At 39.5% G+C, this 23703-nt stretch overlaps 1 protein-coding gene across 1 annotated transcript in view; it reads left to right on the top strand.

Annotated features, from left to right (window-relative positions):
* The window catches only part of LOC140243099 (testin-like), a 242322-nt gene extending 224220 nt beyond the window's left edge, over nt 1-18102 (top strand). Inside the window, exons 7-10 of the mRNA XM_072322832.1 lie at nt 29-215; nt 9584-9753; nt 12872-13058; nt 15730-18102. Coding sequence (XP_072178933.1) covers nt 29-215; nt 9584-9753; nt 12872-13058; nt 15730-15878 — 693 coding nt within the window. The 3' untranslated portion in view covers nt 15879-18102. The remainder of the gene's footprint in view (nt 1-28; nt 216-9583; nt 9754-12871; nt 13059-15729) is intronic.
* The last annotated feature ends 5601 nt before the right edge of the window (nt 18103-23703 follow it).

Here is a 23703-nt window from a genome sequence, read left to right as displayed (position 1 = left end):
CTAATATCTCTTTCTCTTTTTTGTCCAGGATTTAATCTTCAAATCAAAACATTACCATGAATCGTGTTTTGAGGCTCGCTATGTGTGCTCCATGTGTAAGGCATCCCTGGCTGACAAGGCTTTTGGCAACTGGGATGGCCAGCTCTGTTGTCTGCAGTGCTATGAGAAGCATCTTGCCAGGAATTGTCAAGCCTGTGGGGAACTGATCAAACCTGGTAGGTGTAACTCCAACCAACACCAGTACACAGTGACATTGGTCAAACAGATTACACCTATCTGATTTGCCTGACAAAATCACAATAACCAGTTAAAGATGAGAGCTGATTGGCCCTAGTTAGTATGACTACTACCACCACCCGCTATTTACACCAGCCTGTCAGTGATAAACACATTTCTGTATGGTTTTGCTTTCAAAAGAAGTTACAATTGCCTGAGCTTACATTACAATATTAATAGAGATAACAAAATATCTCAAGTTAACATTCCCAAGGTGGATTGCCAGCTTTTTATAAACATGAAATGTAGTCTAACAATCAAGCTTGAATGTATCTTCCAATCCACCAGTCTTTCAATATATTTAGGTCACTTGATGTACCACATTCGAGAAATTTAATTTTTCCAAATCAAGAGCAGTAGGAGGAACATCCATGATGCATTTGTGTGTCTGTAATGGCAAGACATACCACCTTTGTGTATTTGTACTCACCAGCATTAGAAGTAGATGAATGGAGATATCAGACATGTTCAGCAAATTATCAATTGTTAGTATGAGGGGTTACAATGTCAATGACAAGGGGAAAATAATTGAAGAGGCATAAACATGTAGAACTCACCAAAAGCCCAAGATTAACAGGTTTATCAATCTGGGTGTTACAGTCACATTTTGGGTCTTACTTTGTTTCACCATCCGCCCAGTGTGATTTCATGGTTTTACCCTGTTTCAAAGGTGCTGAATATGAATCTGGATGATGCAGCTCTTGCTTCCTTGAGAGTTTGGAGATATTCAAGATCCCCAGCAATATGGCCACCAAAATTGGAAATTCCTATATATTTCCCAATAAATTATGAAAACTGAAAAGGAAAAATGGGGTATTAACCCATTTCGAAGGTGCTGAATCTGATGCTGAATCTGAAACTGAATGATGCAGCTTGTGCATTCTTGAGGATTTAAGAAAGCTCATATACACATAATGGTAGCCAAAAATTAAAATTCCCATAGATTTCCTTATAAATAGAGTAAAATTGAAAAGATTTGATGGTTTTCATCTATTTCAAGGGAGCTGAGTCCAAATATGGATGATGCAACTCTTCCACCCCTGAGGGTTTTGAGATATCCAAAATGGCTGCCAAAAATTGAAATTCCAATGTAAAGATTTTCTTATAAATGGTGAATGAAGAGAAAATAAATTGCTTGCTTTACCCCATATCAAGGGTGCTGAATTCAAATCTGGTTGAAGCAGCTCTTGCATCCTTGGGGGTTTTGAGGAAGTATACAAGAATTTCAAATGTTGGTTGCCATCTTTGATATGTCAAAGCCCTCAAAATTCAAGAGTTGCCTCATCTAGATTTGGTATCAGCACCTTTGAAATAGGGTATACCATTGAAAAACATGGTGGGGTGGTAAAACAAGGTTAAGCCTCTGGCACCCAGACTATACTTGTCTGTGATTTATTCTGCAATCAAAGTGTTCTGCCATAAACACAGTTCCAACTTTTTATGGTGTAATTGTGTTCAGAAGTGATACCTCAGTACCAAGAATTATGTCTTGAAAATGATCCAGCTATGATGTGAACTTACGTTTCCACTGAATTTTTTTATCATGCGTGTAGCACAGTAACCCAATGTCAAAGCTTGATTATTGTAACAACAGTTTGTATATAGTTGTTATGTGCATTTTTGTATAATAGGCTAATCCATAGTTCCACATTTGGTATAAGCAGAAAATGTCATTTGTGATAAGATGTGCAATGCTAGGTTTTAAGTGCACTGAGATAAGCATCGGTGATGTGATGATTATTCATTTAATCCTTGTAACTGGTGTTTGCTAGCACATCCACCTGTAGACAGCAAAGTGCTCCTTAAATCCTAGTATTAATTAGATAAGTTTGGTGATGCATTCAATGCAAAAAAAAAAAAAAAAGTGAAGTGAAATTCCCCAAGTGTTTTTTGATGGGCCATTCTTGTCACCTGATCAATACAAATACATTCTTTGTTTGAGCATGAATTCATAGGTTATTATTTTGGATGAGCTTATGCATTATATAGTTATGAAAACAGTGAAATGCCTAACCAAATGAGAAAAAGGAAAGTTTATTTAGACAAATGTGCATGTGAGCTAATTACGAATGGACTTACGGCAGAAAGACAAGTACTACTAACATCTCGTTTATGAGAGAAAGCCCAGTGGAGATGCGATTCTCAATTAATTTAACTCTGAATTCAGAGAGACATTTGCCCAATATGGCTGGCAACCCACTAGCGTTTTGTGGGACAGCAGAGAGTAAGAATGTCAGGCAGGCCAAGAATGCCTTGAATCAGTTAGACCTCCACGACCCAGGAGGTGGGCTGAGCCCGACAAGGCACGACATCACCTGACAGTTTATCAGAACTTCCTGATTGGCTGGCTTGTGTAACATGACCGTTTAGAAAAGACTCCTGATCAGCTGGGTTATTGCACTATATTATGCTCATGTGATGAGCCAGACAGGGGAAGATTCAATTGGATTTGTGTGGAACCATCATTGCAGCAGCATGGTATTGGCTTACCATGCAGAATAAGAGTTGTGAAAGAAATGACTGATGAGGGATTAGAATAAGGAGATTTAGGCAGCTTCATTACATCTTGCCAAACTAACAAGGCTGCTAACTGACTAGCATGGAAAACGTTGCTGCATTATCACATTTTTATCCCAGCCGAATTGTTTTATCACTAAATGGTTCGCTGTTGGTAAATTTTAAAATGTTTTGTCGATGTCAGCCGCAGAATCTCTTCGCAAACTGAAGTGTTGAGCATATGTGATCATCAGCATTATATGAACAGCTCTGTAAAGAAAAGATTATTATTAAAACACACATGAACTTAAGTTCTGGTCCAGAAGATGAATCCATTGTAGAGTTCTTAAAAGATTAATTTGAGAGATTGGTAATCCCCTATTAGAGTTTCCACTGTTAGCATACATTTAAAGACTAGGAACTTCTCATATTTTAGCTATTTTGTCATTAAGCATTAAAGGGAACGTAAACCCAAATAGCAATGTGGATTGAGTGAAAGCAGCAACATTGATAGAACACATCAGTGAAAGTTTGAGAAAAATCGGACAATCAATGCAAAAGATATGAATTCTTAAAGTTTTGGTGTTGGAACCGCTGGATGAGGAGACTACTAGAGATTGTGATGTATGAGTGGACATCAATACAAAGAAGATATAAAGGAAAATCAACAGAAATTCACTTTTCTAGCATTATGAAAGAGCACATGACAAACCGCTTTCAGAAAGCAGGGATAATAATTGCTACCCTTAACATATGTCAGTATCAAGTTGATGGAATTTGTAATTTTCATGAAAAATGAATTTTTGTGGAATTTTCTTTATATTTTCTTTATATTATGGTCCACTCATACGTCATATCCTCTAGTAGTCTCCTCATCCAGCGGTTCCAGCACCAAAATTTTAAAAATTTATAACTTTTGCATTGATTGTCTGATTTTCTTCAAACTTTCACTGATGTGTTCTACTAATGGTGCTGCTTTCACTCAATTCACATTGATCTTTGGGTTTGTGTTCCCTTTAATTGTCATGAAACAATAATTGAAAATAAACTTGTTATGAAATATAATACCTACATTGTCATTACAAGATAAACATTCCTTATGTACCCTCTCAGTGTTTAGACAGGTATAGTGTAACTCTCACTACCAACCATTACATGGAAGCATGCGTGCTTCAAATGGCTATATCTCTTATGATGATGTGTGTAATTTGATTAAGATTAATAACTTACAGTAGATATCCCATCATAACACAAGCTTATTCAGTTCAGGAAAAAATATATTAGTTCCCTTCTGCTCATGTCATCTTGATTTTGGTTATAATCACATTGCACTAACTGCTAGGTGTGTCTCTACGATTAGTCAGAGTTTTCTTCATAGCTTAGCACATCTCTGGAGCAGGGGGATGAGTGTATAGTAACCAGGATTCATGTGTCTCTTTTGTATTTGTCTTAATATGTCTATTGCTAAACTTCGCTTGTAGCCATAGCAACAACATTCAATTACATGTCTGCATACTTGCTTTCAAGCATACACTGTATAATTATATATGCCATATATTTTGCAAGGTTTTTAGTTTCTTGAATTTCAGAAGTCAGGTGCTGTTCACAAATTTAACAACACGTAAAATTATTATATCAGACCTCGACATGAATGTTACATGTGTGTACATTTCTCCAGTCTTTATTGTTCTCCAAGGTCACAAGTTCAACCACTCATGAAATTGTCGTGAAGTCCAATGCAAAAAAAAAAAAAAAATAGACTCACCGAATGTATGCCATATATGCAGTATCTGATTATGTTGTAAAATCACTGCAGTGTATATGTGACCCTGCACCTCAAAACAAACGAAAAGTCGCCAGACATGAATTTTTAGTTAAGACCATATTCTAAAAGAGCAGACTTTAAGCTTTAAAATGATGTATAACTCAAATCAAATGGACTCTCCTAACCTATCTAATTATTGGAAAGAAAGCACAAACTCAGGAAAAGTGTGAACTGAGAAAAGAGGCTCTGAAGTACAGTGTCTATTCAAGCGCTTAATCTTTACCAAACCGTGCTGGCTGTGCGATGAATGGGACAAAAAAACAGGAAGTAAACCACCAGAGTAACAACAATGAAGGGATTATCAGATTAAACTGAAATTGACCACGCCTCATTAACACATTCTGTCCATAATTAATGCCAATTTTTAAAGCAGTAGCACTATCCTTTCAAAAGTTATTAGAGTTGAAAGTGAAGAGTGTGGACAAGGTTTTTCAGAAATGAAAAAGGGATTCTAAAGATACACCTAATCACACTATTCTACCAAAAATGTTCCGAGATAAACTGCTAAAAAAACACACTTTCCCGCCCGTTTTATGATACCAAATTTTAGCATAATGTAAAAGAAGACCCTTTCTTTCAGAAAATATGAAAAAGTCAAGTTCGGCTAGGTTGACCCATTTCACTTATTTTCAGTCCTCACGCAAAATCAGTGTGTGCGACTTTATGTTCGTTTTGAGGTGCACGGTCACATATAGAACTTAATTCCTCTCTCAGCATGACAAGATTACTGTGAAATGAGGAATGTTTGCGTGCATTTTAATTTTGCGAATTTCGCGAGCACCAAGATTCGCGAAATTAAAATGCACGCAAAAGTTCTTGTCTATACTATATATATGCATTGAATGCCAGTGGCAGTTGGCGAAAATTTCAAAGGCCGCCGGCTCCAATTCGCGAAAAAAATCATGCCGCGAATATATCATGTTTTACAGTAATGTGACATTGTAGTCTGCTACTTTAACATGTCAACCCTTTCTTGTTAAACTGTCTGTCTGCTTGTCTGTTTGTCTGTCTGTCTGTCTGTCTAGGCGCAGCTGGGCAAGGTAAAAGTACTTTATGCTTCGGTCTTGCCATGCGAGCCCCTTGCAGCAAGCACTAACTGTTCGAGTGTTCAGTTCTTTTTTATTTATTTTCAGTTCTTATTTATCATGTTAGTCCACATCTGCCTTCCATTCCTTCAGTACATTAAAACATTAACAACTAATGTGTTGTGTCTGTATCCACAGAGACTATTTTTTTTTTGTCAGTGGCTCATACAGATTATGCAAGCCTTCCCTACTAAATAGAAGTTTCCAAGGAGATAAACGATTTTATAGTGGGACCCATGCTTCAATATTTTCTTTTTCAGAGGTGTGCCATGAAAAATAACAAACAACCAACCAAGCATCAGTGATGTCTAAGACTGTACAGCATTTATGTGGATACATGATAATCAGTGATTCCCTATGGTTTATAGGGTGACAGCTGGAAAAAAAAAATCTTGTCTTTCATAGTCAAGAAATACTCTAGAAATGTCTGTGACTCGATATAAAACATTTGTCATGAAAAGGTGACCTCATAAGTTTTGTCCTTCAGTTCCAATCTGTTTGAGGATGAATTAACCCTTTTTGTGGCAATGAATCAAATATGCACAAACTTACCACACATACCTACAGTGTATGAACAAAAATTAGTGTGGCGCGCAGAGAGTTAAATGTGTAGTGACTCTCTTGAGAATCTGCCTTTATTACATCATTTTATGACATGAAGTATTGCATACAATCTAATTGGTCCCAATAATTGCTATAGCTGGAATCAGACTCTCCCACTTTACCAGGAAAGTAAACTTACAGTGGCCTTACATTTTTTTGAATTACATCTTCTCTAATTGTTGTCTGTACATGGTCTTTGATTTTAAGATTTCGAACTCACTCCATAATTTCATGAGATAGAAAGGTTTTAACTTTACATAAGGAGTTACAGTGAAGTTTTGTTTTCACTGTACATACTTCTAATATCAGCATTGTTCAAGACGTCAATTTTAAGACTTGAAACTTCATATGAGCATATATTTCAACTTCAATGAGTGTAAATATGATACATTTCTAATTATTTGGTGATGCATATTCTTTGGAATTCTCATTGAATTTGACTGAAGGCTGGAGTCAGACAGAAGGATTTTGTTTGTCCCCTAGGCCTAGATTTGATCTCTTTGATTTTTCTTTCACATCTCATACCACTTCTCATTTGAAGAGTGTGAAGAGTTTTTTAGTTTAAAGAATGTACTACAGACCAGCATACCTCTGTTTGATTTGGATAAATTGGAAAATTGTTCTAGTATGCCAAAATTGTTATTTCTTTACAAATGGTTAAATTTTTCCCATGGTGAAGAGTTGTAAAGAAAACTAGTAGCCTTTTGACAAAATGAACATGAAATGGATTATTTTCCAAATATAGAATGAGCAAAGTTTTCAAGTAGGTTATTCTTTTTTACTCCAAACTCAACTGTCATACATATTTGTTTGGCAGGCTGCATGATAATAATATATAAAGCATTCAATTATGTATTCATACTTGGGATATGATGTTCTCACAGTTATATGTTTCTGTTATCATATCATGATTTTGTCATATAAAATTCCAGTGCATTTGACCATAAAATTCTCACTTGTTGGTTTTTGAATGTCACTACTCATTGCACACTTCACAGATACCAACAATAAGGAATAATTACAAGTTAACAGATATTCTTCACATTTAGACATTTAAGATCCATTGTAGACCCATCTTGACTGGACTGCTCCCTTGTCAGGTCAAATTTTCTCTTAATTAGTCTTGGATGTTATTTGAATTCAGTGTTTAAATGGATTTTAGTTGGGTTTTGAGTCTCCTCAGCCTTTAAGTAAATTTCAGTCATTTGATGATTGCTATGATTTAAGAAAAGACACACCATATGTTTGGTTCTAATTCTTATAGCGTGCAGCGGGTACTGCTTTGTTATTCAAATTCATGAAATTCTTCCGTCGAGATGTTTTCATTGCAACTGATTGACAAATTGCCCTACATCGACGTAAATAAGCACTGAATTGATCAGTGTTTTAGTAGTAGCCATGATAAGAAAATCATGGGCGTACATAATCGAGTCGATGTAGGGCAATTTGTCAATCAGTTGCAATGAAAACATCTCGACGGAAGAATTTCATGAATTTGAATAACAAAGCAGTACCCGCTGCACGCTATAAGGATTAGAACCAAACACTTGCTGTCGGGCGAAAGCTCGGTGGTTTAGTGGAGATGACGCCTGTTCGGTGATCAGGAGGTCGTAGGTTCGAATCCTGCTCGAGTATGTACGCCCATGATTTTCTTATCATGGCTACTACTAAAACACTGATCAATTCAGTGCTTATTTACGTCGATGTAGGGCAATTTGTCAATCAGTTGCAATGAAAACATCTCGACGGAAGAATTTCATGAATTTGAAGACACACCATAAGGCCAAAAAAAAAAAGAGTTGTTTGTTTGCCCTTTATTGTCAAAACCCAAGAGGTTCAGTAGGTCATTTTTGTTTTGTTTTTTAATACCAAGTCCGCATTTTTTCGTTGGGTTGGTGTCCACTTGTACAGGGCGGACTGCATTACCGCCTCCAGTGCATTTGCGGCATGATGGGTTTCTGGCAATTTCTTCGATTTTGAGTTCAACTTTGAACAGAATATGGCGCAAATTTAATACGCTCAACACTCCAACCCAAGTGATTCATTCAAACTAACATCTTGCCGGGGCCCAGTGGGCGAGGCAAAAATACTAACTGACAAACACGTAAAATGGTCTTCTTTGTTGAATTTAGCAAACAGCTCCAGAAAAAGTACCTTCCAGTGAGATGCTGGCAACCAAACTCCACACAGTTTTGCCATCATGACTGACAGCTGGTTACGGATACTGCACAAGTAGCCATCTTGGCAGTCGCGCTGCGCTGCTGTACTGGGTACGTTGCGTGGTAGCTAGCTATGCGCATGCATGCATTGATTGGTTTTCGTGCGCGTGCGTGCACGCATGTGAGCCAAAAAGCATTGCATGCTGAACTACGTACATTGCAGCCCCGCGCGGCTTCAATATGCTTGTACAACACGATTTACGACGGGTCGATGTGATGAAAAAACATTTTTAGACTTTTGTCATTCTTTCTTCAGCTTAAAATGGATAATTTTTGGTTTAAAACTATTCACAAATTTGTAGAAGATGAAATTTATGGAACAAAAAATAAACTTGAACGAGTAAAAAATAAATAAATAGATTTTAAAAAACCTGTCCCGAGATTTCCGTGATTTTCGGTCGGTCGCAAAGGGCAAACAAACCATTTCTTTCTTCTTTTTTTTTTGCCTAATTGTGGTGAGAGAACTATGAATAGGACAAATAGGTGTATGAAGTGTCTCTTTGCTTACACTCAAACTCAAAGTGGCTCAATCATTTAAGAAACATCAATGTCTTCTGTGCTAAGCAGTAATGTTGAACTGGGAGAAGGTTAAAACTATAGCCTTACCACATGTTTAACATTCCTGATCATGTCATATTATTTTTCTTTGATCATTTCAAAATTGCCATTCTATTACTTTGTCAGAGAAAGCATGGTGTGTGGAATGGCCGTGTGTTGACAGTTTATGCATGGTGATTATAATCCTTGAATTCATTTTCCAACAGAGTGTTTTATAGGTCAAGTAACTTGTTTTGTTTAGATCCTTTGATTCAGTTGTAAGTTATACAGTTGATTGTTTATTCTCCTGTATGTGAACATCTCTGTGGGTTCGTACACAACTTGTCACAATGACACCATTCACAGACTGAAGACATTGGAAATGTCACGCGAATCTCATGACAATAAAGCATGGGTTATTTGCTGCCATCAGCGGAAGGGAAATGTTAATCACGATGAACCACTAGCCTTGGTGATATTGCAGCTGTGAAGTGCTGAAAAATTTTTTCACCGTCCTCACTGTGATCTTGTTGCCTTATCAGGGATGAAGCGCCTTGGCTTCCAGGGCAAGGAGTGGCATGACAAGTGTTTCAGATGCAAGGTTTGTGACAAACACATCGGAGCAGGCAGCTTTGTACCAAAGGATGACAACATTTACTGCAGCACCTGCTATGAGGAGACTTTTGGTACTAAGTGTGTTGGATGTGGAAAGGTGAGATATTCAAGAAGGAGAGAGGAGGTGGGGAAGGAAGAGGAGAGAGGGTAGGAAGGGAGAGAGGAATGAAAAAGGAAGAGAGGGTGGGGAAGATGCGAGAGAGGAGGGAGAAGGGAGGAGAGGATGGGGAAGATGGGAGAGAGGAGGGAGAAGGGAGGAGAGGGTAGGGAAGATGGGAGAGAAGAGGGAGAAGGGAGGAGAGGATGGGAAAGATGGGAGAGAAGAGGGAGAAGGGAGGAGAGGATGGGGAAGATGGGAGAGAGGAGGGAGAAGGGAGGAGAGGGTAGGGAAGATGGGAGAGAGGAGGGAGAAGGGAGGAGAGGATGGGAAAGATGGGAGAGAAGAGGGAGAAGGGAGGAGAGGATGGGGAAGATGGGAGAGAGGAGGGAGAAGGGAGGAGAGGATGGGGAAGATGGGAGAGAGGAGGGAGAAGGGAGGAGAGGATGGGGAAGATGGGAGAGAAGAGGGAGAAGGGAGGAGAGGATGGGGAAGATGGGAGAGAGGAGGGAGAAGGGAGGAGAGGATGGGGAAGATGGGAGAGAGGAGGGAGAAGGGAGGAGAGGATGGGGAAGATGGGAGAGAAGAGGGAGAAGGGAGGAGAGGATGGGGAAGATGGGAGAGAGGAGGGAGAAGGGAGGAGAGGGTGGGGAAGATGGGAGAGAGGAGGGAGAAGGGAGGAGAGGGTGGGGAAGATGGGAGAGAAGAGGGAGAAGGGAGGAGAGGATGGGGAAGATGGGAGAGAGGAGGGAGAAGGGAGGAGAGGATGGGGAAGATGGGAGAGAGGAGGGAGAAGGGAGGAGAGGATGGGGAAGATGGGAGAGAGGAGGGAGAAGGGAGGAGAGGATGGGGAAGATGGGAGAGAAGGGAGGAGAGGGTGGGGAAGATGGGAGAGAGGAGGGAGAAGGGAGGAGAGGAGGGGGAAGATGGGAGAGAGGAGGGAGAAGGGAGGAGAGGATGGGGAAGATGGGAGAGAGGAGGGAGAAGGGAGGAGAGGATGGGGAAGATGGGAGAGAGGAGGGAGAAGGGAGGAGAGGATGGGGAAGATAGGAGAGAAGAGGGAGAAGGGAGGAGAGGATGGGGAAGATGGGAGAGAGGAGGGAGAAGGGAGGAGAGGGTGGGGAAGATGGGAGAGAGGAGGGAGAAGGGAGGAGAGGGTGGGGAAGATGGGAGAGAAGAGGGAGAAGGGAGGAGAGGATGGGGAAGATGGGAGAGAGGAGGGAGAAGGGAGGAGAGGATGGGGAAGATGGGAGAGAGGAGGGAGAAGGGAGGAGAGGGTGGGGAAGATGGGAGAGAGGAGGGAGAAGGGAGGAGAGGGTGGGGAAGATGGGAGAGAAGAGGGAGAAGGGAGGAGAGGATGGGGAAGATGGGAGAGAGGAGGGAGAAGGGAGGGGAAGATGGGAGAGAGGAGGGAGAAGGGAGGAGAGGATGGGGAAGATGGGAGAGAGGAGGGAGAAGGGAGGGGAAGATGGGAGAGAGGAGGGAGAAGGGAGGAGAGGATGGGGAAGATGGGAGAGAAGAGGGAGAAGGGAGGAGAGGATGGGAGAGAGGAGGGAGAAGGGAGGAGAGGATGGGGAAGATGGGAGAGAGGAGGGAGAAGGGAGTAGAGGATGGGGAAGATGGGAGAGAGGAGGGAGAAGGGAGGAGAGGATGGGGAAGATGGGAGAGAGAAGGGAGGAGAGGATGGGGAAGATGGGAGAGAAGAGGGAGAAGGGAGGAGAGGAGGGGGAAGATGGGAGAGAGGAGGGAGAAGGGAGGAGAGGATGAGGAAGATGGGAGAGAGGAGGGAGAAGGGAGGAGAGAATGGGGAAGATGGGAGAGAAGAGGGAGAAGGGAGGAGAGGAGGGGGAAGATGGGAGAGAGGAGGGAGAAGGGAGGGGAAGATGGGAGAGAGGAGGGAGAAGGGAGGAGAGGATGGGGAAGATGGGAGAGAAGAGGGAGAAGGGAGGAGAGGATGGGGAAGATGGGAGAGAGGAGGGAGAAGGGAGGAGAGGATGGGGAAGATGGGAGAGAGGAGGGAGAAGGGAGGAGAGGGTGGGGAAGATGGGAGAGAGGAGGGAGAAGGGAGGGGAAGATGGGAGAGAGGAGGGAGAAGGGAGGAGAGGATGGGGAAGATGGGAGAGAAGAGGGAGAAGGGAGGAGAGGATGGGGAAGATGGGAGAGAGGAGGGAGAAGGGAGGGGAAGATGGGAGAGAGGAGGGAGAAGGGAGGAGAGGATGGGGAAGATGGGAGAGAAGAGGGAGAAGGGAGGAGAGGATGGGGAAGATGGGAGAGAGGAGGGAGAAGGGAGGAGAGGATGGGGAAGATGGGAGAGAGGAGGGAGAAGGGAGGAGAGGGTGGGGAAGATGGGAGAGAGAAGGGAGGAGAGGGTTGAGAGGGTGGGGAAGATGGGAGAGAGGAGGGAGAAGGGAGGAGAGGATGGGGAAGATGGGAGAGAGGAGGGAGAAGGGAGGAGAGGGTGGGGAAGATGGGAGAGAAGAGGGAGAAGGGAGGAGAGGATGGGGAAGATGGGAGAGAAGAGGGAGAAGGGAGGAGAGGATGGGGAAGATGGGAGAGAGGAGGGAGAAGGGAGGAGAGGGTGGGGAAGATGGGAGAGAGGAGGGAGAAGGGAGGAGAGGATGGGGAAGATGGGAGAGAGGAGGGAGAAGGGAGGAGAGGGTGGGGAAGATGGGAGAGAGAAGGGAGGAGAGGGTTGAGAGGGTGGGGAAGATGGGAGAGAGGAGGGAGAAGGGAGGAGAGGGTGGGGAAGATGGTGGGAGAGAAAATAGAAGATGGAGATTTGCAATATTTGGAACACTTTATTTTAGATTGCATGTTTGTAGTAAATCCTATGGTGAACAGTGCACAGTCATAGCAATAATGCAGGACATCTGTTATTTGTCATATGATTTTTTGCAAGTCTTTGATTGAAAAATGTGCCTGAAGTATGTATACAAAGCCATCTGTGTCCCAATACATGATGATGAATGAATTCCATATTTGAAATTAGTTGCATAACATTTTTTCGTGTTTGTAGAATGCATTTTGTAGAAGGCATGTTTGTAGAATGCAATTTGTAACTTTGTTTTTATTACTACCTCACATCGAACTTCCAAATTATACTCTCTTGTTTCTACAGATCATCTCTACTGGAGGGCTGCAGTACAAGAATGAACCATGGCATCGTGAGTGCTTTGGATGTGCTGAGTGTGGCAAGTCTCTGTACAACACCCGCTTCACTGTCAGAGATGACAAACGGCTGTGTGCTGACTGCTTTGGGGAGAGATATGCCCGCAAATGTGCGGAGTGCAAGCAACCAATTGTTGGTAGGTGGAGACAAGGTCTTTTGAGCAGGTTTAGAGTCAACTTTGTGATGGTTTGTGGAGTCATAATGTTTAAGTAGCTGGGGTAGGCTACATTTTGTTAATGTAACATATGTCCCAAAAAATTTACAACGGAACCCTCCGCGATGATAACTTTAAAGATAATGAATCAGTCCAAATACAATTTAAGGGTATGAAACTATAACTCATTGCCCACATCTTACAGACAACCCCAAATGGTCAAAGAGAAAGGAGGAGTTTTCAAGAGCATGTGAGGAATCCTTTCCCTCCAAGTTCTGCCCATTGTGTTCACACATTGATATGCAGTTCCAAGAGCATCCAAGTGCTAAACTTGGAAGAATCAGACTCATGACATGCTTTACAATAATCCACATTTCTTTGTGACCATTTAACCAAACTGAATAGGGCTTTCTGCAAAATAGAGCTAAGATGTTGTATTTTAAGACCCTGAAGTAGCATTTAGATAGTTTAATCATATTGGGAATTATCAATGCAAATATCCGATTGTAATTTTTTTTGGGACATACTATATGTAGGTATTTGATTCCAGTTTTGAAACAATGAGATTTTGGATCACTTTATTGTGGATAACTGGAGTCCTAGCACAGATGGTAAATGAAATCAAGCTGTCAATAGTAGATTTAACAGTAATACTAGGCAGCTGTATGTTGTAGCTCTGAAGTTGCTTTAGAATTCTTTATCCTTCAGGCCACATGAACAACTGGAATGTAATGGGAAATACATTGTTCATTGTATCATTCCACTGATGTCCAGGACAGAGCTGATGTTGTACCTATAATCACAGTACATGGAACACTGAACACTAAAAGCTTGGTAGTCACAGCAATATTCCTTTTTGTTCTGTGCTACGTTTAGCTACTTCCAGTTTATCATTAAGGGAAATTACAAGCTCTGTCAACAGACAAAGATATCAGACAGGTATTCATTTTATGTCTTCACCAATTGAGTTTGCCATGGTTCATTCTTATGCCCTTCTTGCCTAATGAAATTGGTTGGCTCTTTTGCCGAGATCATTTTGTTACCCGTAATGAAGCTTGTAAGGTAGCATTGAGTGATTTCAAGTTCAGTGCTAGTGCTTGTGCTGGTTTTATCTCCCAAACAACTGCTTAACCCGTTGAGGACGGTTTGATTTTGCTACAACACACATTTCCCATAGACGCTTGCCCGAGTATACTCGGGACTCGTCCTCAACGGGTTAAAGTAGAGCTCCAACACCAACTGTCATTACAGATTAATGCAAGTAATGCAGGTCATCATAATTGATCCCTAACACTAGTCCTATCTCCACACCTCCACAAAGTTGCACAGAAATTGTGTGACAAAAAAAAAATAAAATAATTGCCCTTCATTCAAGTCAAATATAAAAAGATACAGCAATGAATGTTTTGCATGAGATAAGTCATGTGGTAGAAGAATTAAGATGCTGCAAATTTCTTACAACCTTTAAAATACAGCAATCTTAATCTTGCTCCAAGGCGTAGATTTGTGTGGCCATCTCTAGAGTGTTCATTCACTTTTCACAAGAGACTGTTGCATCAAAGTAGACTTTTCATGTTCTTGATGTTAGAGGGGATGATGTGCATCCATGAACGTGAGTGTAGGTTTCACGTGTATAGCAGCACTAACACCAACACCGAACTTAATGACAAATTTGATAGTTTGATTTTTTATTTTTTATTTAGTCCCCCTGGTGTGGTGTTAGCCAATTTGGAAATTGCAAGTAAATTACCAACAAGAATTGTGAAGATTGGTTCTGCACAGGGCCCAACACTAGCTAGCTAGCTACCAGGGTCCCGTTGCATGAATTTTAGCAACCTTTAAAAATTCAGGTTGGGATTTGCCCAACCTGAATTTTTTAAGGTTGCTAACATAAGAATGTAAAATCCGTTGCATAAAAACTCTGGTTGGGAGCTTCCAACCAGAATTTTGTGATTTCAACCGGAAAAAAATCCGGTTGGAGTTTTATGCAACGGGCCCCAGAACTACATCATGGTTTTGAGGTCATCTGCTAATACCAGCTGATTTCAAGTTCAGGATTACCACTGGTGCTAGTGTTGAGATAGCACGAACACCAACACTGCTCCATATGGTGCAGCTTCACCATCACTTTCTTGCTGCAGACCAGAAAATATGCAGCCACCACTAAATGAGCGAAAGGCTGCAACTTTATTATTGTTTATAGTTTATTACCACAATAGGCGCGGTCAGACTAGCAAAACATCGAGAAGTTTAAGATCGCGAAGTTTGGGCCATTGGTACGCGCGCAAGCAAGAGTGCGCCATCCGATGGCTAGTGATTGTGACGTAACAATGCACATCCGTACATGACAATTGCCTCACGCTTCGGAGGCACCGCCCGCAAACAGATTGAGAAGTTTCGCGGGAAGTTTCGCGGGAAGTTTGCGGTCACACTGGCAAAACTTCGAGATCTTAAAGATCGCTATCTTAAACTTCGCAATCTTTTGCCAGTCTGACCGCGCCTACTATATAGGTTGCTGTCCATTATATACCTGCACACATTTTATGTTATGGATACATATTTCCACTTATAAAAACACTCAAGTTCTGTTCATCTAAAGTGCATAGTACTTTAATAGTGACCAACTTTGACTTCTTGTGATGCTTTATTTCAGGCCAAGGTGGCACCAAATATGTGTGCTTTGAACAGAGGAACTGGCACAACAATTGCTTCAACTGCAAACGCTGCTCAGTCTCCCTGGTCAATGAGTGCTTCGTTACTGAGGGTGACGACATCATCTGCCCCAACTGTGCACAAGGCTAAAGACAGAAAGATACCACGGAGAAATGAACTGCTGGCATATGACTCGGCTGAGGGGTAGAAATCCATCTGGATTAGTAACTATGAGCTTGGTCATAGGCCAACTCCCCAAAATTCAACTAGTGGCTGAGAGTGAGGTACTAAGAATCTGACTGAAATCACATCACTAGACAGTAAGGCATACCAATCAAAGCTGAAGAGGTGATAAGATATTGTCAGGCTAAATCATGTTCCTAAGTTAGTAGAGGATTGTCATTAGATCTCCCACAGATAGATATGTAGATTGCTTGTACAAAGTTTTCATTTCAGTTGTCTATCTTTCTGCTCAAGTTAGTGTAATATCTTTGAATTTCTTGTGGTATGAGTTTAGCTATTGATAGCAGACGTGATGAGTTTCTTCAATAAGAGTTGTTTAATACTGCCAGAGGCACACACATTCTTCTTGGTGTTAACATAAAGGCTCTGTTCATTTTAAGTTGTGTATGAAATGCAGCCATACCCTCAGAATTGTGTCATGTTGAATGAGAGATCATATGCAAAACGACAGCTTGAAAATGGAATGAGATTTTTGCTATATGTATCCTTGATCATATTAAATACAAGTCTCTTATTGTTTTACTTTATATACATTGGGGGAAAAAATTACTCCAAAGATGTCTCTCAGCTTTGTGTCAGTATGTAAGTGTAGACTGTGTGCAAATATAATTTTCTTGTGTTTCAAGCTTCATCATAGATGCTATAATTTGTAAAATATTGGTAGATTTTGCTTTCAAAATGTATGCTAAGCTTCTCCAGGAGCTTACAGAGTTCATATTTTATCTGTTGTTGGATTGAAAATTATCTAACCAGGAAAAGTGTCTCTTCCAATTTGTTGGCCTAACAGAGTCTGATCTATTGTTCTGTGACATATGCCAGAAATGTACTACAAGTCACAGCATTCAATCAAATTTTTACAACTTTTCTAATTCTCAGTCTGTTTCAAGTCAACTTTGTAAATACTTGACTCAGCCCACCATGGTGCAATGTCTCTTAATCAAAGATACATCAATATATTTTAGTGGATTCTTAAGTCTTGACAGATATGTTGTTGCATGTTAAATTAAGGAAGCATGTAGTGATAGACCATTCTATGTTGATAAGTTAGAATTGTCAGCAAGTTTGCTATCTTGGTATGAATGTTGAACTTCAAAAGAAGAGTGAGATACATTTCTAATGATTTATGATGAAATGCATAATAGGAAATATTTTTAGTTTTTATTGAGAGCAACATGCATGTGCGATGTTCTGAAAATGCACGTGTGTAAGAAAAATTAAATCTCTTTGATAGTCACCAACAGAAAAATACTCTTGGGATAGTCTATATGAAAGTGGAGAATAATCAGTGTGGAAAGAAGCAATGTAGATGATATTAAAAAAAAAATCTTTGTTACACTTTAGATATGAATGAAGTCTACTCTGTACTCTCGTAAGTACTATTCACTGACTACCTAGTACTTGTATAAAATACTAGCAATAAGCTGAAATGTAAGTGTGAAATTAGACTTACATTTTGACAGAGATGAGTGAACAAACATGGGTGATACAGTACTGTTTGTCATGTGGAATGCAGAATGTTCAGTCATTGTAAAATTCAGAGCTTCAATTTTGAGGAAAGATTGGAATGAAATGTTCCTTCATGAAATGTTAAAGAGTTTTGGAAGACCAGTGGGGAAATTGCTATCAATGTCTTCGTAATACTGCTTCGGCTCAAAATCTAGCTAGATCATATCCAATAAGGTATGAATATATCTATTAGCCATTCTATGTGTGTGGTTTTGGCCATTAACTTCCAAGGATGGTATCTTCAGAATAAGTGTTGGTTTTTTTTTCTTCTGACTAGTGTGTATGTAGTTCTCAATGTGTCGAATGCTTTCGGGAAATGAATCTTGATATATGAAAAATGATTGCCTTCATATGAGGTTGCATTGAAACATTTTCTGTTTACAATCATTGTTCCATAATTCAATTCTCTTCATTTTTCACACTCTTGTATACAATAATAATTGTAGTCTTTCACAATATACTTCCTTATCTCTTAGATACACTTTGCTAGGATATCATGACATTTTATCAAATCTCACACTTTGTTGGTTTTTCTTTTTCTTTTTCTTTCTGTTGTGGTTTTTTTAAAGGGATCGTATAGTTTTGGATGAGACCTAATTTCAGGTTACTAACATTTTTTGCCGAGATAATGAGAAACCTCTCATGAAATATGAAAGAGCATGTAATTCTATGAGGAATTCAACGTTTATTTGATGAAAATTGGTTTTGAAATGGCCGAGATATCCAAAAAAGAGCGATTCTAATAAAGTGTGGGACCCACACTTTACAATGATCGCTTTGTTTTACTTTGTTTTTGGATGTTTCAGTCATTCCAAACCCGATTTTCATCAAATACACTTTGAATTCCTCTTAAAATGGTATGCTCTGTACTTCATCATAAGTGTTTTCTTGGTACCTCGCAAAAAATTAAAAGCCCAATTCTCATCTCCACCAATACTGTACCATCCCTTTAATGCCTCTTCCACTAAGTGTCAGTGGAGGCATTATTATTTCCTCTTTTTTCCTTTTTTTTTTCTTTTTTGCCGTGTGATAGCAAATTTAGCTGATTGTGTCAATGTTAGAAGTCATTGAAAGAACATGGAAAATGACCCCAAGAAAAATTTTATAATGTTGTCACAATCAAAGATGTTCCAAAAATGAAATAGAAAATTCAATAAGTGCATGTGTTCAGGATTGAAGGACTAGTGTTATCCTTCCAGAATTCACAAGGCAAGCAGATATAGAAGTGCACCTCACATGCAGATTCCCCCAATTGCTGTAATAAAATCTAAATGGCAGTTGGTTAATATTTGGTTTATGGTGAAGTGACAATCTCTTAATTGATCAGAATTTGGCAGCATTCTTTCTGTGGAATAGGTGATGTGTCCATAAATGTGTACTATGTATCTTCATAATTTATGAAATAATTTATATGAACACTCAAAGCATATTCAAAGACTCTACAATTTTATTTGAATCTTCCTAGATATGTATAGTGTGCATTAAAATCTCTTCCAAACAGTTTTAATCTATAAGTAACAGTGTTTCATATTTTCTTGCATTTTGTGTGTAATTTTTGTGTTCAATGTGACAGATGCGCATTGGGTGTTGACAGTGATGTAAAAGTTTGTCTTAGTTCCTGTGAAATTTAAGATGAGGATGACATTTTGTATTAGTGATAAAATAAACATACATATCGCCGCTGGGGCGACAAGACCTCATATCTTCAAAATGTAAAATGTTCAGGAGAGCAAAAAAACATGGCAGCCAAAGTATCCAATGGGATAGACATTCCTTTGACATGCCGTGGTGGCTTCATTTTTGGGGAAAGACATCTAGGATTTGGACAGGACATCACTTAACTGATTATCTGACCATTAATTTACAAAAGTCATTTTCACCAAAATCGCAGATACAAGGTCTTGTCACCCCAGCGATGATATATACATAATACAATAGTACACAAATACATACATAAACATTTTATGCACATTTCTCAAGAGACCTAAATGATACAAACCATTAAAAGATTTTAAACAATATGATTGTATTTGGATATTGTAGAGAGGATTCATGGAGATTAGATAGTACAATTTGAATCAGTTGAAATATTGATTGGATGGAAAAGATCTTCAAGGCTATTATTATGCACTCAAATGGTACAATGTTGCTTATGGTTGGGGGAACACCATAGCATTCTTTATACAGTATGTCCCCACAAAAACAAAACAAAAATACAATCGGATTAACTTTCAAAATGATTAAACAATCTGAATGCTATTTCAGGGTATGAAACTATAACTTCTTACTTGCATCTTGCAGAAAACCCCATTTGATGTAGTTAAGTGGTCACAGAGAACAGCAGTGGCGGATCCAGAGGGGGGTGCACCGGGTGCGCACCCCATCTTAATAATTTTTGTTAAAACAAAAAAATAAAAAGAGAAAAGGGGGGCGCACACGAAATTCCTGGATCCGCCCCTGATGTGGATCATTGTAAAGCATGTTATGGGTCTGTTCTTCCAAGTTTATCACATGGGTGCTTTTTTGCATTTTGTAAGGTGTGAGAACAATAGACAAAACTTGGAGGGAAGGGATTCCTGACATGCTCTTCAAAGATCTCAATATCTCTGTGACAACTGAAGCAAATCGAATGAGCTTAACTGTAAGGCACACATAATAACTTTTAGTTTCTTAACTTGAAACTTGCATTTTCACTGATTTACCATTTTTAAAGTTATTATTGCAGAAACTCCAATTGTAATTTTTGGGGGACATATTATGGTATACAAGTAATATAAGTCAAGTTCTGTAGAATTTATGCCAATTTAAGCATTTACAGGTAAAAAAAGTAGCCAGCTTTTTGAGTTACGTTAAATTCTCTGAATGTGAAGACATTTTCACCAGCTTTTAAGAAGATCCAAACATTACACAATAATTTTGTGTATAAACTAAAATTCATTGGCACACTTCCCCACTGGTTGAAACTACGTACAGTACACCTACACACAATGATGAGAGCCACTGCTGTGAGAGTGGAGCAGATGTATATTAGTTTGGAAGAGTGTACTATGTGTGAAAATGAGAAATGAGTGTCAAATGATGATTTAATTTGTTGTTGCTGTTGTTTTTACCCTGATTGTAAACTCTAAAATTTGTTCCTTTACCCTTGTGAGATCTAGTCATAAGATTGTGTTGTATTTGTGCTTCTCCCCTTTTGATGAGCTGATTTTTTATGCCTTTATGCCAAAGTGTAGCCAGAGGCATGTTTTTGGGTTGTCCGTCCGTCCATCTGTCTGTAATCAAGTTTGTGGACAGGATAACTTAAAGGACAAGTCCACCTTCATAGACATGTGGATTGAGTGAATGCAGCAATATTAGTAGAACACATCAGTGAGAGTTTGAGGAAAATTGGGACAATCCGTTGAAAAGTTATGAATTTTTGAAGTTTCTGCTCAGTCACTGCTGGATGAGAAGACTACTACAGCTGATGATGTCACATACGTACAACGATATAAAGGAAATATAAAGAAAATTCAACATATTTTCACTTTTCTTGCATAATAAGAGAATGCTTGACTTCCCTCTTTCAGAAGGCAGGGGGAATGATATTACCCTTAACATACATCAGTGACAAGTCGAGGAAATGTGCACTTTTTTCAAAAAGTAACATTTTGTGAAATTCTCTTTATATTTTCCTTATACTGTTGTACACATTTGACATCATCAGCTGTAATTCTGCAACGCGAGAAGACCTCGTAACGCAACTTTTTGACTTTTTTCTTTCAAGTCTCAAGCAACTTTTGAGACCACGCCCATGTCACCCAAAAACGTCCACAATTTTGTGATTTTGTGTACATTTCCTATGGAAAACAGTTCTCTGTCCTGAAACTCATAAAGACCTATTTTTACTACTCATCACTTTGACTGATTTTATGCTAATTATGGTAGAAAAGTGGTCCATGACAACTTCCATTGAAAAAACAAAGAAATACATTAAAAATTCCAAAAACAATAACATACATAAGAATTGAAATGACTTTTGGAAGCTTTATGACGTACAATTGTTGAATATATTAAAACAGATATACAAACTAAAAAAATAGACTCTCAATGCTTTTAACTAGTGTTTAACAGGCTAAAATAAGATGTTAAAGGGTGTGTACAGTTCTGGTCGAGGTGAGGATTTTGCTTTCAACGTTTTGTGAGATATTCAGAAACCACTCTATGAGATGTAGAGCATGCAGTTCTAAGGGGTATCAAAAGTTTATTCGATGAAAATCGGTTTTGAAATGGCTGAGATATCCAAAAACAAGGTGAAACAAAGAGATCCGAATAAAGTTGTGGCATGTCGCCTTTTATTATTAGCACTTTTTTGGATATCTAAGCCATTTGAAAACCAATTTTCATCAAATAAATGTTGAATCCTTCTTAAAATTACATGCTCTTTCATATTTCATAAGAGGCTTTTCATTATCTCACTGAGGAATGTTCAAAACATGAATCCCCACCTCAACCAGTACTGTACAGTCCCTTTAAGCTTAATTTGCATTATTAATTGATTAAAATTAGAAATTGATCTTTCCAAAAAATTTTAAGAGACAATGTTTTAGATTATGACGTGGGTGTTGCACATGCCAAATTTCGTTGTGATCGCGCCACTGATGGCCAAGATCTTGGGGGCGGAATCAGCCCTTACAGATGCACAGTGTAGCAGATTTGATGTGAAAGCTGAATACATGAGGTCAGCCAAGGAGTTTCAAGGAATAGCATCACAACAGCCCGATTCCCTTTGATGCTGCTACTAAAAATATTTGAAGTATGTGCCAAACTGAATCTGCCCCACAATGACCAGCCACTCTCTAAGCAAAATATCTTTATGATGGTAATAACTTTTTGCCATCCCTGAAAGATGAGCGCTACACATTGGTAAAGACACATGGATATGCAAATAGAAATTGCACAAAGTTTGATGAAATGAAAATCCAGATTACACCACTGGACATGTCCAGACACTAATCTGACACATTGATTTCTGAAGAATCATACTTTAAAGTTTACACATCAGTTTTATCTGCTGGTATAAAATAAGGAAAAGTGACAAAATCACCTTCCTAGGAAGGTATAGTATAGGCCCTATAATATTATAGTAGTGGTAGTAGTAGTAATGCAGGTAGTAGTGGTAGTAGTAGTAGTAGTAGTAGTACATGTAGTATTAGTAGTAGTAGTAGTAGTAGTAGTAGTAGTAGTAGTAGCAGAAGTAGTACATTGTAGTAGTACTTGTAGTAGTAGTCATAGTTATTAGTACTAGTACTAGTAGTATTATACTAGTAATAGAACAGTGCTGAAACGCTGTCAGAGTGTGAAGGCTTATCCTATCCAATAAATAAAAAATAGAAAATAAAGTAGGGCCTACAGACTACAGTCAATGTACGGTAGTTGCCATCAATGCACGAAATGATTACATAAACCTGCAACAAGTAATCCCTAGTAGTGTTGGAGACTCAACTCAACTCACACCCCACCCCCCGCCCCTCCAACACACACTCATACACACACACACACACACACAAACGCGAGCGCACGCTTTCCCGGTCACTTTTTTCATTATTTTAAAGCTGTTACCCTCAGCTGTTCTGTATAAGTGGTACACAGGGAAGATAAAAGTATACAAGTGTAGTTCGTTCCTTGATTCTCATTTCAGGTAGAATAGACTGATGACTTTATCAGAACATTTTGCTGGAGTGATGACCCTGGTGCTTTCAACACATTGGCACCTTGGTACACGTGGCGCTAAGTGGCACATTGTTCGGTATCGAGACAAAAGACATTTCTAGAAGGCTGGGCGCGGATGATGGCTTTCAGAGGCATAATCCGCCTTATGTATCGCACATGGCGTTCTTCTAGTGAGGGTTAGGTAATAGTAATTAGTGGCAGAGTCAAGTCAAAAGAATAAGCTGAGATCTAGTCAATTATGAAAAGCGAACGGGAAAGAAGGTTCCAAAGGAAAATACATTGGCGTACATATGTATGTACCCCTTACATGTATTCACACTGAACATTGTTATGTCTTTCGAAATCATTGGTATATAGTGCCTAAGACATATAGCTCTGATTTACAGAGCTAAATGCTCAAAGACTGAAGGAGTTAGCTGAATCCACAGTATTTTTGTATGATTTTCATTCAATATACGCTGTTACCATGGCAACGCATTGTTCAACAACAAAAGATTAAATTTGCACCTCAGTG

Source organism: Diadema setosum, chromosome 19, assembly GCF_964275005.1.
Source record: "Diadema setosum chromosome 19, eeDiaSeto1, whole genome shotgun sequence".
NCBI lineage: Eukaryota > Metazoa > Echinodermata > Echinoidea > Diadematoida > Diadematidae > Diadema > Diadema setosum.
The sequence above is the reverse complement of the archived record's forward strand: the minus strand, read 5'-3'. Positions and strand labels throughout refer to the sequence as shown.